The 16,419-nt window shown below is 41.8% G+C and overlaps 1 protein-coding gene across 2 annotated transcripts in view; it reads left to right on the top strand.

The window, feature by feature from the left end:
* Positions 1-2,624: 2,624 nt before the first annotated feature.
* LOC124595095 (cytosolic endo-beta-N-acetylglucosaminidase) overlaps positions 2,625-16,419 on the top strand; it is a 111,163-nt gene continuing 97,368 nt past the window's right edge. For both annotated transcript variants that reach the window (XM_047133686.1, XM_047133687.1), the window contains exon 1: positions 2,625-3,029. In XM_047133686.1, the coding sequence (XP_046989642.1) occupies positions 2,785-3,029 (245 nt within the window). In that variant the 5' untranslated portion in view covers positions 2,625-2,784. The remainder of the gene's footprint in view (positions 3,030-16,419) is intronic.

Raw genomic sequence — 16,419 nt, 5'->3', positions numbered from 1 at the left:
TTACCTCATTTATAAAATTAATAATTCTTCATATGGTGTTAATTAACAACTATGTAAATGATTCATGTAATATACAATACTCAAACTATACTAAAATATAAGATGAATAAAATGTAAAATTAAAATTTTTGTTTTGTTTTGTGCTTAATTTTAACACTCTGAAGTTATAAGTGAATGTTAATTTGTTATATCATCGTATTATGACAAAGCCACAGCAAAGTGCGGCCGGTTCAGCTAGTACCACAGTATATAACTGTCATTTTAACTTACAGAGTTTAGTTGAAGAGACGAGATGAATGAGACTGCACCTGAAGATTTGAGGGTTTGCCTGTTGGTTTGTCAAGAGCGCTATGGTGCTGACACTTGATCCACCTTGCTGCAAATTTTTCTGCATCGAAGCAATGCAGTGGAGATCCATTTATTGAAATGAAAATTAGATTTGAAAGTGTCAGAATTTGTAAGTGATTTCTCTGATCAGTCGGTGTTAAATTTGTGGCACTAAATCCGCATTCACATTCAGCCGTAGATATAGGTATAACTTCGACTGCTTTCACAAGTTCCTTCACAGAACTGGGCATGTGTTGAGGATTTTCTCTATAGATTCGAACATCTTTAACTAGTGATGCACACGTGCTTTCACGTAATTTAAAATCAACCTTATTACACAAGCGAGAAATTGACATGTCACCATAAAACACACGTTCATAATCATCTGAAGGCCATGTATCTGAATTTAATACGGCTACACCCGAAAAGAAATCCAGGTCCTCAAAGCGGTTTTTTATATTATGTACCAAAGACTGAAAAAATTTCTTCCGAAATGTCTGAAACCTGTTATATTCATCACAAGATGGTTCTTTAATTAATACCCCTTTGAATGTGCGCTTTTCCTCCAACTCTTGTACTATCATCCTAATTCGTTGCGAGTCATTTGTTTTCAGTATTTCAAGAGTTCTTATATCCACGTCAATTTCCTTGATAATACTTGAAGAAGTTCTAGGGCCTCATAAAGTATAACTAATTCCATTACAAGCAACCACTTTGTGAGATGTTTCAGTAAACCTTTAAATTTAGATCCCTCCTGAGTTGATCAGGAACCATCATGTCTCAGTTTTTCAAAAATATGGACAAGAGAACTGTGACTTTCAAGAAAAGCTCGAACAGCATTAAATGAGGAAGCAACCCAACGTACGCGAACGAGAAAACACAGAATATAAGGAATCTAAAAAAAACCTGTATATGGTATACATCTGCTACATCATTCACAACATTGTGGGGAGCTAATTCTATTTTGTGGTTCATACAGTGAACGACAGTTAAATCCTTATGTAAATGACTACGCAGTAGAGCGGCTGCGCCTTTGTAAGCTACAAGCATTGTTGAGGCACCATCTGTTGCGATACCTACAAGGTGGTTTTTTAGTACATCATTTGTAATGCCATACTTTTCAAGAGCTACTATCAGTGTGCTGAAAATGCATTCTCCTGTCCCACTTTCTAATTCAACAATGTCAACAACAACAAAATAATTGCAGCTGACTTCGCACTACTTTGTGCTTTCGTCCCAGGCGCGTTAGTCTGCGCCATACCGTTGCCAAAAGGTGGCCTAACAGTAAATGTTCGCACAGATACCGGGTCACCACCCTGTGTCAGGGCCCGGGATGGGAATTTCAGCCCCCAGCTCACCCAACTCTGCAGTTCGACTGCTGCGGTATGACTGCCACACTACTTCCCTCGCAAGCTCGCAAGTAAACTGATGACGCACCTTAGACGAAAGCAACAATGATAATGATGATTTAGTTCTAAATGTTTTGAAATGCTTAACTACTACATAACACTTTTTCAAAATTAATAAGCAAACATATTAATAGTATTAATAGTAAGACTGTATTAAAAACTTTCAGTGTTCGGCTTCACAAATTTAAATTATGTGTAAAGTTTTACTCCAGTGCGTGGGAAATAAACATCCCAGCTTGGGATGCATAAACTAAAACCAGTGGAGGGGATGGTCTGTTCCAGAGGGGGGGGGGGGGCGGAGGGGGAGGGGGGGGGGGAAATCCCCCCTGCAAATCGCACACTGATCTAATCCTCTTCCCCTCTCTTCGTGGTAGTAACACGTACAACGTCTTTTGTGGAATTTCCTTGTGTTTTCCTAGGTTTTTAATGGATCGCAATCATAATCTCATATTATGCTGAAACTCTCGACGTTATAATTCACCACTGAATAACTGTCTTCCTAAAATTAGTATGGACACACTTTATTTTAATTTAAGGCAAATGAAGACAACGAGCACTTTCGAAACAAATTTTAAATCAACCGCCTTAATATACATGTGAAGATCAGCTGTTTCATAGAGTTTGGAAATATATTGCAGGTCTACCACTATCTACGCTGCAATAATTGCACGGCTCTGTGAAAAGTCTAATTAGGATTTATCAGCTATATTTTTCACGCTTACAGAATTGCAATTACGTACATGAGCAAATTCAGTCTTGATTTCATCTTAATGCTAGTTTATAAGGTAATATATTGACACGCGACAGTGAATAAAGTTAATGTTTTCATGCATAGCACAATGGGGAGATTGGCACCCATGCCGAATCAGTTCTTTGTGACGCGTAAACACGACGCTACGTAATGTGTTGGGAGAAGTGCGGTGTGAGGCGGTTTTATCCAAGTAAACGATTAAGTGTTTCGACATACTATTGCGTCATTTGGTTCAATCAAGTTAGTAGTTAACCACGACGTATTGTTCTTCCCAAAAGCTTGTTGAATATTTCGGCAATGACAAAAAACTTGGAAGTTATTTGTGAACCGCTGGACAAACTGGAGCAAGTTCTGTCATGGAAAAACTACAACACGGAGTGGTCTGGTTATGTGCGCTCACTTTCTGGTGTAACTGACTATTGTGCAAGTGGGACACAGAAATGTCATGAAACTGTTCTACGACCACAACCACGATGCATGCGAAACAGTGTGCCACGAACGCTAGTGTGTCACGATATGCAAGGAGGATACTTAGAAGATCGGTGCGTATAAAACATTGTCATCATTTATTGGGCATGACACACATACAGAGCATTAAGTTTAAAAAAAAAAAAAAAAAAAAAAAAAAAAGAAAAACACAAATACCGGTATATATTTGTTTACTTCACTTATAACGTAGACATATAACGTTTAACCAAGAAACCCAAAGAAATAAAGAAAATATATGTATGCAATTACCCCCCCCCCCCCCAATACTTAACTCACTTAATTAAAATACATTACGAACTCATTCCATTATTTAGTTATCTTGCGGCTAGTACAGCAAATACTATCATTTATATAAAATGTTACTACTTTGGCCCACCAATTTCCTTTGTCTGAACCAAATTCTGACCAAAGGGGACTACTGATCTAGTATAACTGTTCTCTCAGAAATCATATTATCATGGTACAAGGTAGCCATTATTTCATGCTTTGGTTCTTTCTTGCGAACTGGTTTACATTTAACAATAATTCATCGAAATTATGATGAGAAACATCTCTGACATGTTAACACACTTTTAATCCAGCAACAGTATTGTATTTCATTTTCTCACATATGCCATCAGTCAAGTGTCATTTTAGAAATTCAATCTTCGAAAGCTGACATTTTTTCTCATAGTTATTCATTCTTTGATCTAGCTATTTGATTTGTTTGTGTGTGATAAAACAGCATAGTCATCCACTGATTCAGATTTCATATTAGGCCTACATTACAGTCCAGCTTCTCCCAGTTAGTGACCAGTTTGAACTGCTTACATCAAATTGGAAGAAGGCAGTAGTGTATCACTCCATTAGTGCCATACCCAGTAAAGAAAGTTCTATATTATTCAGAGTGCATCAGTTACAGTACTGTCGTCTCCTGATTATACATAAAGGTTTAATGGTCATATATCTGATGATGTTACATCCATTTTTCCATTGTGTTCCTCTGTGCAATCCTGTAGCATTGTGAAATATCCCTGGGCAAATAAATTACAAATAACTATTATTTAAGTTAGAAGGATATAGAAAAAACATCGGACACAATTCTTCACACTGGAATTTCTTATTATTTTATCGAGTGTGTGGATCACTAGAAATTAAAGGTATAACTGACTGAAAGTCTTTTAATTGTGTTATAGGTATTGCTTCTCTGTTTGTGTATGGGACTCCGTCAAAAAGAGTTTTAACAATTTTATCACCGTGTGGCTAGCCATCCACTATCCAAAAGATCTACAGAGTAATCAACATATTTGTCATTTAAGAACAATATATCTATGAAAACTTTCACATGAAAGAAGATTTTTTCAAATCTGAATTTAGTAGTTACCTGTTTCATTCCTTGGGTGAAGTTTTCTACTGGTTACCTTGGTTAGAACTCCTATTGGGCTAAATTTATATATCAGACCATCTGTGAAATGTTGGTTGTGGTGACAGACTGATCTTTAGTGTGCCCCGAGGTCTAGGTTAGGTTGAAAAGTTACAGTTTGATTGTGAGTTGGTGAAACCAATGAATGTGAAATCTGGTTGTGGTATCAGATTGACTGACACTAGAGCTCCAGTACTTAACTTTTGTCCTGCTTTTGTTCCATAAAAATGGGATATTCCATCATTTGTATTCATTTTAGGAAATTATAGCTTCTGTATAACTGATTAATTATTATTACAATATAAGTTGGGCCTAATCCTCAGTCATAACTGACACATAAGTATTGACGCTTTATCACAAAAGCAACCACTGTTCAGTAAGAGACAGAGACTTGGTTCTTTCCAATTAAGGAAGTGCTTGTAATGTAGCTTACAGTGCAAGTAGAAACTAAAGAATTTGAAATCTTATCAGGGAGAAAACTATTTCTTAAATTCTTTGAAAGTCTTTTGCTCTTTGTAGTTGACAAACATAATCCATTGTAAAGTCCACGCATCCAAATATTGAATGTGTTTTCACAGAAAGTATCCTTCATTTATGTCTACTGTGGGTAACTAGTGTTGTAACTATATCCAAAGTTATGAACTGATAGTTGTTTACTGTTGTTATTACCTGGGAGCATTTTTCCTCTGAATATTGCTGTTTTATTGTTGATATTTTTAAAATTGTGTTTTTAGTGTGTTCATATTGCACAATGCTATGGGCAGTTATTTAGCCTGGCATACAATACAGAAAAATGTTTGAACAGAAACAGAAGTGTCTTTTTTTAACAGTATAATGAAAAGATAGAGTGCAACTCACTGTAAAGATGACACGTTGAGTTGTAAACAGGCACAACTAAATTATAGTTACACAGTTAGCTCTCAGCCAAAGCCTTCTTCAGAAAAGGAAACACACACACACCATTCACATTCACACAAGTAAGCACACCTTACGCACACTTGACTGCCACCTCCAGCAACTCAGACCGGAATCCAACTGACACATAGAGCAGAAGCAGCAGTATGCAGGGAGAAGGGATAGCAAGAAACAGATGGGATGAGAAAAGAATGCTGTCTGACAGAGCATGCAGGGACTAGACTGCCATCAAGTGCAGTGTCGGGAGACTGTGGTATGGGGAGGTGGTGAAGGGGGGAAGCAGAAAATGATGGTAGTGGGAAAGGTGAAAGGTGGGCAGGTGCGTTGGCAGAGAGCAGCACATAAACTGGGTGAGGGGACGAGAATAGGGAGGAGATAATAAGATAGAAACTGTTGGGTGAATGGTGTGGGGACAGTAGGTTACCATAGGTTGAGGCTGGGATAATTTCAGAAGTGGAGAAGTTGTAAGGGTAACTCCCAACTACACAGTTCAAAAAAGCTAGTGTTGGAATGGAGGATTGAAATGGTGCTTTTTATGAACCAGCCATTAAAATTTTACACATATGTTCAGCTGTATGTTGTGCCACAGTGTGGCCTACTTTACTCTTGGACACAACTTGGTAGTTGCCATTCATCCTGGCAGACAAGTGGTTGGTAATGATACCGATATAAATAGCTAGGTACAATGAGTCGAGAAGAGATGGTACATGACATGGCTGCTTTCACAGATGCTGGGTGGGTGGATTGAACAGGTCTTCCACCTGGGTATTCCACTGGGATATGACCCCTATGGTAAGGGATTGGGATTGGGAGTGACATAGGGTGTGGACTACAACGTTGTGGAGGTAGAGCGGTTGATGGAACGCCACTTAGGAGAGTGGGAAGAATGTTGGGTAGGATGTCCCTCATTTCAGGGCATGATGTTAGGTAGTCAAAGCCCTGATGAAGGATGTAAGGATGTGATTCAGGTATTCCAGTCCGGGGGGATGACAAAGGGGGAACTCCTTTGTAGCTGGTTCTTGGGGTTGGTGGGAGAATTAGGGGTGTGTGGAGAAATAAAATGGGATATCTGTTTGCAGACTAGGTCTGGGGGACAGTGCCTGTCTGTGAAGGCCTTCGTGAGACCCCCAGCATATTGGGCAAGTGAGTTCTTGTCACTGCAGATACACTGTCCCCAGATGGCGAGGCTGCATGAGAGGGATTTTTTGGTGTGAAGGGATGGCAGCTGTCATAATGCAAGTACTGTTGGTGGTTTGTGGGTTTAATGTGAACAGAGTTGTGGATGGCGCCATCAGGCAGGAGGAGGTCAACATCCACGAATGCGGCACACTGGGTTGAGGAAGACCAGGTGAAGTATATAGGAGAGGTGTTGAAGTTGTAAAAGAACGAGGACAGGGGACTTGACCCTGAGTCCAGATCATGAAGACACCATCAGTGAACCTGAATCAGACAAGCAGTCTGCATTTTGGGAGGCTAGGAAGGTCTCCTCTGGATGGTCCATAAACAGTTGGCATAGGAGGGTGCCATGCAGGTGCCCACAGCTGTGCCATGGATTTGTTTGTATACCTTCCCTTCAAAGGAGCTGTGGTTGTGAGTTAGGATAAAGTTAGTAAGGTGTGTGAGAAATGAGCCACTGGTAGTGGGTTTGGACTCTGAAGGACACTGGGAAAGGTAGTGTTCAATAGTGGTAAGACCATGGGCATAAGGGATTTTGGTGTGTAAGGAAGTGATGATTGTGGCTCCAGGAGGTGAAGGGATGGGGATAGTGGAGAGTCGGTGAAGGAAATGTTTGGCGTGCTTCACATGGGAGGCTGGATTAGGGGCATTTGGTTGGAAGTGTTGGTCAATGATGGCTGAAATTCTTTCAATGGGAGCATAGTAACCAGCTATAGTGGAGTGTCCAGGCTTGTTGGGTTTGTGGATTTTGGTTGGCATGAAGAGGGTGGGTATGCGGGATGTAATAGTTGTGAGGAGGGAAGTGGATTCAAGGGAGAACTTCTGTGAAGTACATGAGGGTTTAAGCAGGGATAGATGTTATGTTGGACACCTGGGATGATATCACTCTGGCAGATTTTACAGGTAGAGATGTCAGATGATTGGTAGAGGCTTTCTGTCAGTTGGTCACTGCGATAACAGTGGTGGAACCTTTGTCTGCAGGAAGGATGATTAGCCTAGCTCAGGATTTGTTTTGAGGTTGTGAATGGCTGTCCTTTCTTCTGCTGAAAGACTGGTGTTCTGGGGAAGGATGGTGAGACCAAGTTTTTAAAATGTATTTACAACAATAAATAGCTAATGCCCCAGTGAGATAACATATTTAATGAGGCTATGTCTAATCATCATATACTTTTTTTTTTCTTTTTGGTTCACCACTTTTCTGACTGGTTTGATATGGCCTGCCAGGAATTCCTCTCCTGTGCCAACCTCTTCATCTCAGGGTAGCACTTGCAACCTACATCCTCAATTATTTTCTGGATGTATTCCAATCTCTGTCTTCTCTACAGTTTTTGCCCTCTACAGCTCCCTTTAGTACCATGGAAATCATGCCCTCATGTCTTATCAGAAGTCCTATCATCCAGTCCCTTCACCGTATCAGTGTTTTCCACATATTCCTTTCCTCTCCAATTCTGCGCAGAACCTCCTCATTCCTTACCTTATCAGTCCACATAATTTACAACATTCATCTGTAGCACCACATCTCAAATGCTTTGATTCTTGTCTGTTCTGGTTTCCCCACAGTCCATGTTTCACCAACATACAGTGCTGTACTCCAGGTCTACATTGTCAGAAATTCCTTCCTCAAATTAAGGCCCATGTTTGATACTAGTAGACTTCTCTTGGCCAGGTACGCTCATTTTGCCTAGTGATATTAGAAATTGTGATGGAATGTTATCTAACTCTTCTGCCTTAATTGATCTGAAGTCCTTCATAGAGCTTTTAAATTCTGATTTTACTACTGGATCCCCTATCTCCTTTAAATCAACTCCTGTTTCTTCTTTCATCACATCAGACATATCTTCGCCCCCTCATTGAGGCTTTCAGTGTATTCTTTCCACCTATCCGCTCTATCCTCACATGTAACAGTGGAATTCCCATTGCTCTCTTAATGTTACCACCCTTGCTTTTAATGTCACCGAATGTTGTGTGGACGTTCAGGTATGCTGAGTCTGTCCTTCCAACAATCATTTCTTTTTCGATTTCTTCACATTTTTCCTGCAGCCATTTCGTCTTAGCTTCCCTGTACTTACTATTTATTTCATTCCTCAGCAACTTGTATTTCTATATTCCTGAGTTTCCTGGAACATTTTTGTACTTCCTTCTTTCATCAACCAACTGAAGTACTTCCTCTGTTGCCCACAGTTTCTTTGCATTTACCTTCTTAGTTCCTATGTTTTTCTTTCCAACACCTCCAATGGCCCTTTTTAAAGTTGTCCATTCCTCTTCAACTGTACTGCCTGCTGAGCTTTCCATACTGTTGCATCTATAAGTGTATCTCATCATTCCTTAGTACTTCCGTATCCCACCTCCTTGCAAACTGATTCTTCCTGACTAATTTCTTTAACTTCGGCCTACTCTTCATCACTACTATATTGTGATCTGAGTCTATACCTGCTCCTGGGTATGCCTTACAATCCAGTATCTGATTTCAGAATCTCTGTCTGACCATGATGTAATCTAACTAAAATCTTCCCGTATTACCTGGCCTTTTCCAAGTGTACCTCCTCCTCTTGTGATTCTTGAAATTGAAATTAATTATCGTATACATACAGTAGGCCTACTGTCTCACTCTGATCACCTCAAATCATTCATAGTCCTGCTTATTTCTATCCCTAGACCGTCGTACCCTAAGCAGATTCATCTGTCAGTCATTAAGAAATGATTAAAACAGAAAAAAAGCAATAGTAGAGACCATTTTTGTATTAGTGACCTTTACTCAAAAATAACATAGTATTATATCAAGTCAGTGTGATTGTAGTTTTGCCTTTATGAGTGTTATTAACATGAGCCAGCAGAAGAAGATTATGCCTCGATGTTCAAAGGCAGTTGCAAATGAAAAATATATCCACTCAGCAGGAACCCATGTTGTAGGAACAACTGTTGGAAACTGTGAAAGATTGGAGCTCCACATTGTAGTCCTGACAGCAATGAATGGTGTAGGAAATTACTGTCATCGAAGATATACTTATCTCATGATCACCACCAACAAGATGCGTTCTGATCAGTAGTCTGCAGCCCCAACGCATCCCTAAGATTTATGTGCATAGGGGCACCTGAAACTGTTCAGAATGGTCATATCAATGCTGACAATGGGGTACCACGCTGTACTACCATTACCAACTCTTCACTGAAGGAATCTATTATCTAGCTACCAATAGTTCCTCACTTGACTGAGGAACATCACCAGCAAATTTTACCATTTACCTGTAAATTTTTGTGTGTATTCAGGGCTGGAGTAGACAAAACGGACCAAAAGACCCAGTAAGAAATACCATGAAACACCATATCAGCATCAGTGATTATTACCCTCCCCCACCTCCCACCCCGCCCCCTCCCCCCAAAAAGGAGGGTGGGGGGGGGGGGGGGGAGAGAGAGAGAGAGAGAGAGAGAGAGAGAGAGAGAGAGAGAGAGAGAGAGAGAGAACAGTCATCACTCATATAGGGTGGGTGAAAACCATCAGAATGTCCTTGGTCCTCCCCCATGGTCTTCACAGGGATAAATAAAAATGGCTCATGGCATTTTTGCATTGATTGCCAGAGAATTAACCAGATCACTGCTTGTCAACTTTGCTGAAGTGTGTTTATGATGCAGTTCTTACTCTGCTCTGGTACCTGATTCTGAATAACATTAAGAATCAATGATGACATAAACATTTTTTTAATATATATATTCTCTATTTCTTCTGTTAATCTTAGGTGTTAAAGGACAGAGACTTATGACTAATTCTCCATGATGAGTAAAAAATGAAGATTTTGGAAGTTGCCTGTTTCAGGGCTGAATTACATTTCCTTTGGGTGCTTCAAACAAATCACAATTTAGTCTGCAGAGTTCTTGTTGATTTCTGTAGAGGATACTTTTGGTTACCATAAAAGGTTGCAATACGTGAGCATAAAAGTGCTCAAATAGTTTTACAGCAGATTGATGTCAGCAGTATAGGACTTTACTGACATTCATTTGCATCTGGCCAATGACCCTTTACTGTAATAAGAGGAGCAAATTCCTATGCATAATTTATGTAGGATTATCCAAGTATGCTGTAAGATCCAATTGGCTTTCTTCTAGTGGTTCGGTTGACTTTATATTCCACAAATCACTTATATCAGTGAGTGTCATTTTGATATTCATGCAGTGATTGAAATTATAAACTGTGTTATTATCCTTAGTGAAACAAATTGGAAGACTGAATCTTTATTTCATACTCTTTGTCATCCTCTGTTTTGATTCCATTATTTTAAATTGGTGATGAAGCGCTCTGCTTTTGTAGCGACTTTCTAACATGGTTGTTGAACTAAAATGGTTCTCGCCCATCCATCACAATCTTGTTGAGTGTATACATGTTTGAAGTTTGTTATAAAGAATTCTCAAATTTTATCAACTGATCACCTTTGGTCATTCTCAGATGTTTGCTTTGTTTTCTGTATCATGCTTCACCATGTCCTTTTTCATATACATGGTGATCAGAAACAGTCTGTAAAGTTTATAAGGGTGTTACAGGGTGGGTTGTGATGAGAAGGAAGAAGGAAAAAAATGATACATTGCCCTATTTCTGAGTTTATTAGTACTGAAGTACCCAATCAGACGATTGCGTGTAAAGATTCAAGTGGCCTGTCAGAGATGATGTCACCAAACATGCTCTTAATTTGAGTTCCTAAAACTGAACAAAAATTGGATGGGACTACCGTAAAGATCGAACTCGACCCAAAGGCTGAGCAGTCTTGTGTGCTATCATGTATGCTCTGAGAACAATTGACACAGTCTGTATCTGGTAGGCTGCTTGAATTTGCATGCAGAGTGGCCGGATGGATAACGTCAATGCTAATTAACTCAGAAACATCGCAATGTACCAAATGTTTTTCTTAACAATTATTTCTCAGTACCATCTATGCTGCAAACCCTTGCAAGATTTTGAGACTGTTTCTGACCACCTTGTACAAATGATAGTCTCTCTCATTAATATTCTAAAATGGATGAAATACATCTGTAAGGTCCTCAAGTAGGTTTCATTCTTTGAGGGTGGGCTTATCGTTTGTCTATTATATTGCGATTTTTTTTTTTTTTTTTTTTTTTTTTTTTTTTTTTTTTTTTTTTTTTTTACTGTAGCACTTTAGCATTGGCCAAATACTTTACTTGTAACTCTTTTATTTTAATTTTTTAAGTTTATTATATTCTTTGTTTTTATGTTTTGCCATCTTTAAAATCTTTTATTAATATAAAACAATGGAAAACCCAGGGCGGAATAATGACAGTGTTATGAAAAGGATAGTAGCCACTCACCATACAGCGGCAGTGCTGAGTCGCAGATACACTAAAACAAGACTGTCAGCAAGTACAAGTAAACTTTTCGCCAAAAAGGCCTTCATCAGAAATAAACCACACACACACACACACACCTGACCACAGTGGGTGTTGGGGGTAAGGAGGAGGCTGAGGCAGGGGGGGGGGGGGGAGAGGGATAGCAGGGAGGGGGGGAAGGGGAGGGACAGTAAAGTGCTGCTTATGGGAGCATACAGGGATGAGATGGAGAGAGGGTAGGGCAACTAGTGCAGTTGGGAGGTTAGATGGTGGGCAGACGGGGGAGGGGGGGGGGGGGAGAAGGGGGGGCAGAAAAGGAGAGAAGTGAAAAGACTGTGGGCGTGTTGGTGGAATGGTGGAATAGAGGACTGTCTAGTGCTGGAATAGGTACAGGGAAGAGGCTAGGTGGATAAGGACGATGACTAATGAGGGTTGAGGGCAGAACGGTTATGGGAATATAGGATAAATTGCTGGGAAAGTTCCCACCTGCACAGTTTAGAAAAATTGGTGTTGATGGGAAGGATACAGATGACACAGGCTGTGAAGCATTCATTAAAATGCAGTAAATCGTGTTGGGCGATCCAGCTGTTATTGGCCACAGTTTGTTGGTGGCCATTCAAGTAAACTGACTGCATGTTGGTTGTCATGCCGATATAGAATGCAGGTGGTGGTGGGAGGATGTATGGGACAGGTCTTGCATCTAGGTCTATTATAGGGATATTAGCCATGAGGAAAGGGGTCTGAGAGCAGGGGTGTGTGAGGATGGATGAGGATATTGTATAGGTTTGGTGGGTGGCAGAATGCCACTATGGGTGAGATGGGGAGGGGGGGTGGGATGATGGGAAAGATAGTTGACTGGACAGTCCTCATTTCAGGACACAGTGAGAGGTAGTTGAAATCCTTGTGAAGAATGTGATTCAGTTGCTCTGGTCCTGGGTGCTACTAAGTCATGAGGGGAATGCTCCTCTGTGGCTTTAGGAGGAGTCTTGTAGATGGCCCATGAATAGGTTGGCATACGATGGAGCCATCCAGATGCCTATAGCTGTACCCCAGATTTTATTGTAAATGATGTCTTTAAAGGAGAAGTAATTGTGGGTAAATATATAGTTGTTATCGTGACTAGGAAGTAGGTTGTAGCTTTGGAATCAGGCATTGGGAAAGGTAGTGTTCAGTAGTGGTATGGCCATGAGCGTTACGGATGTAAGGGAGGTGGCATCAGCAGTGACGAGCAGGGCACCATGTGGTAAAGGGACAGGAACCATGGGATGGTCGGTGGAGGAAATGGTTGGTATCTTTTATATAGAAGAGTTGGGTTCGGGGAAGAGGTTGAAGATGTTGCCCTACAAGAGCAGAGATTCTCTCAGTGGGGCACGGTAAATGGCCACAATAGGACATCCTGGGTGGTTGGTTGTATGGAATTTAAGAAGTAGGAGTGAGGGGAGTGGTAGGATGGAAAGGAGGCTAGCCAGAACCCAGTCATCCATACTGTTAAGTACTGTGTTAGTGCTTTGCACATGTAATCCCCCCCAAATGGTCTTACCTTCAAATTATCCACCTCCTGCTGCAATCCCTCCATCCACAGTGACCCCCATCTGTTCAGATTCCACCAGTCCATAATTCTCACCAACACAGTCCTGCACAACCAAGTCTTTCAGATCCAAACCTCCTTGCAATACCTCCTCTCCATCCATAACATTCTCCTGCTGTGCAATCCCAAATTCCTGGAACCCATATCACACACGGAAACTCTTGCCCTCCAGGTACTAGAGGAGCATCCACAATGCCCCCTCAAAAAACTCTCCACCCAGTTCATTTCCTATGCCTGTCTTCGGCTATCTCTACAAAAACCTCCAAACCTCTCCCACATCCTGTTATAGCTGACAAACCCTGCCTCACACACGTATCCCATTTACCCCACCCTCAAAAACTCCCTCACACCACAATACAGAATCCAGAACATAAACAGACCCGAAACACAGTCATGAACCTTTCCTCCAAAAGCTTTAGCCCCACAGAAGTATCAGTCCTCACCTTATGCCCCACTCTCAAATTCAGTCATGCAGTACTCGTTAAAGATCTTCTCTCTCCCTCACAGACCCTGCAGTGGAAACACCTTTTTACCACTAATCCTACCAATCAGATTCAACCAAGTACCAGTGTTGAACCCTGCCTGACTCAGTTCACTCTTCCAACCAACCATGATCCACCCCCGCTGCCCCCAGATCACATCCTGTTGACTTTCCAGAATTACATAACCTCAAACCTTCTCTCACTATCTTTCCTCAAATCCTTTAATGTGCAACTAACTTTACATCTGCAGAAAGATCTGCAATCCACCACCTAAAACTGATCCTGACTCTAAATCCTACCTGGTGACAAAGGCTCCACAACTGTTGTTTTGAACTACACAGATTACCTGGCAGAAGGACTCCACTAGCTGTCACATTTATCCACATACTAACTCTGTCACAGTCTCCATTCCAGAAATCCAGCAGAATCTCCTAACTTCTCCATGGAGTCCACCTATCTTCTCACTCCTACCTTCTACATGCTTCCTGAAGTCCATATATCCAACCACTCAGGATGCCACATTGTAACAAGTTACTGTGCCCCCCACTGAGAGAGCCTCAGCTCTTGTAGTCCAACACAGTCAGCCTATTACCCCCATCCTAACATCCTATGTAAAAGGTACATACAGTTTCTTCCACTTACTCTCCTCAGTTCCTGCTCCTTTACCACATTGTTATTTGCTTGTCATTTTTTATGCAATCTCCCTTTACACTAACGTCCCTAAAGCCCATGACCTTACCATTATTGGACACTACCCTTCCCAATGCTGGATGAATTCCAAACCTACAACCTCCTATATCCTCACCCACAATTAGTTCTCCTTTGAAGGCATCACCTACAAACAAATCTGGGGTACAGCTTTGGGCACCTGCATGGCACCATCCTGTACCAACCTATTCATAGGCCATCTGGAGGAACCCTTCTGAAACACCCAGAATCCCAAACATCTCACCTGGTTCAGATTCACTGATGACATTTCCATGATCTGGATTGCAGATGAAGACACCCTATCCACAATCCTCCAGAACCTCAACACCTTCTCCCACATTTGCTGCATCTAGTCCTCCTCAGCCAAACAAGCCACCTTCCTCAATGTTGACCTCCACCTCAAAGATGGCTACATAAGAAGCTCCATCCATATCAAACCCACCAACCACCAGCATACCTCTTCTTTGACAGCTGCGACCCATTTCACACCAAGAAGTCCCTTCCGCACGTCTTAGCTGCCCATGGCAACCACATGTATAGTGTGGAGCATTCCCTCTTGAAATATACCTAGGGTCTCACAGAGGCCTTCAAAGACTCTAACTACCCTCCCAACCTTGTACAAAACAGATGCCTGCCTTATTGCACCAGCTACCCCCACCTCCCACCTCCCAAAGTCCCACCATCTGGCCACAGAGCAGCATTCCCCTCATGACTCAGTACCACCCAGGACTGGAGCAACTGAATCACATTCTCCACCTGGGTTCTGACTACCTATTTTTGTGTCCTTCAATGAGAAATGTCCAACCCACTGTCCTTCCCAGCTCTCCCACAGGGATATTCTGCTGCCCACCGAACCTACACAATGTTCTTGTCCATCCCTACGTAACCCCTACTCCCAACCCCTTGCCTCATGGCTCATATCCCTGTAATAGAGCTCTAGATGCGAGAACTGTCCCATACATCCTCCCAACACTACGTACTCCAGTCTGGCTGATCACAAGTATCACCAATCTCATCAAAGACAAGGCTACCTCTGAAGCCTGTCATGTGATCTACAAGCTAAGCTGCAACCACTGTTCTGCATTCTACGTGGGCATGACATCCAATAAGCTATCTATCCGGATGGATGGCCACCGACAAACTGTGGCCAAGTAACGGCTGGACCACCTGGTTGCTGAACACGCTGCCCAACACAACATTCTTCATTTCAATGACTGCTTCACAGCCAGTGCCATTTGGATCCTTCCCACCAAAACAACTTTTTTCTGAACTGTGCAGGTGGGAACTCTTCCTGCAATATATCTTATGTTCCAGTAACCCCCCTGCCCCCAACGTTTGTTAGTCATTGTCCTTACCCACCTAGCCCCTTCCCTATTCCGATTCCAGCACCAGACAGCCCTGTATTCCACCCATACACCCACAGTCTTTTTACTTCTCTCCTTTTCCACTGCCCCCTTCCCCTGCTCTTCATTTAACCTACCAACTGCACCTAGCTGCCCTACCCTCTCCCCAGCTTGCCCCTGTATGCTCCCACAAGCAGTATTTTACCATCCCCCCCCCCCCCCCCCTCATCTGATATTCCTCCCCCTCCATGCCCCAGCCTCCTCCATAGCACAACAGTCTGCTTGCTTCTCCCATGATGCACTACTGCTTGCAGTGTGGCCTCTACAGCCAGAGATGGAACAGTTACCTTTGCCATTCTGACCAGGGCTTGTTGAAATTCTTTCCAGCACTCTGGATCTAAGGATTCAAATTTATGAGTGAATTCTCGATAGGACATTAGCTTCTCTATGTCAAATCTATCTTCTTTGTCTGTGTTTTTCTGGAATTTCTTGAAATTA

This window comes from Schistocerca americana, chromosome 2 (genome assembly GCF_021461395.2).
Source record: "Schistocerca americana isolate TAMUIC-IGC-003095 chromosome 2, iqSchAmer2.1, whole genome shotgun sequence".
NCBI lineage: Eukaryota > Metazoa > Arthropoda > Insecta > Orthoptera > Acrididae > Schistocerca > Schistocerca americana.
This window is presented reverse-complemented; position numbering and strand designations above follow the sequence as displayed.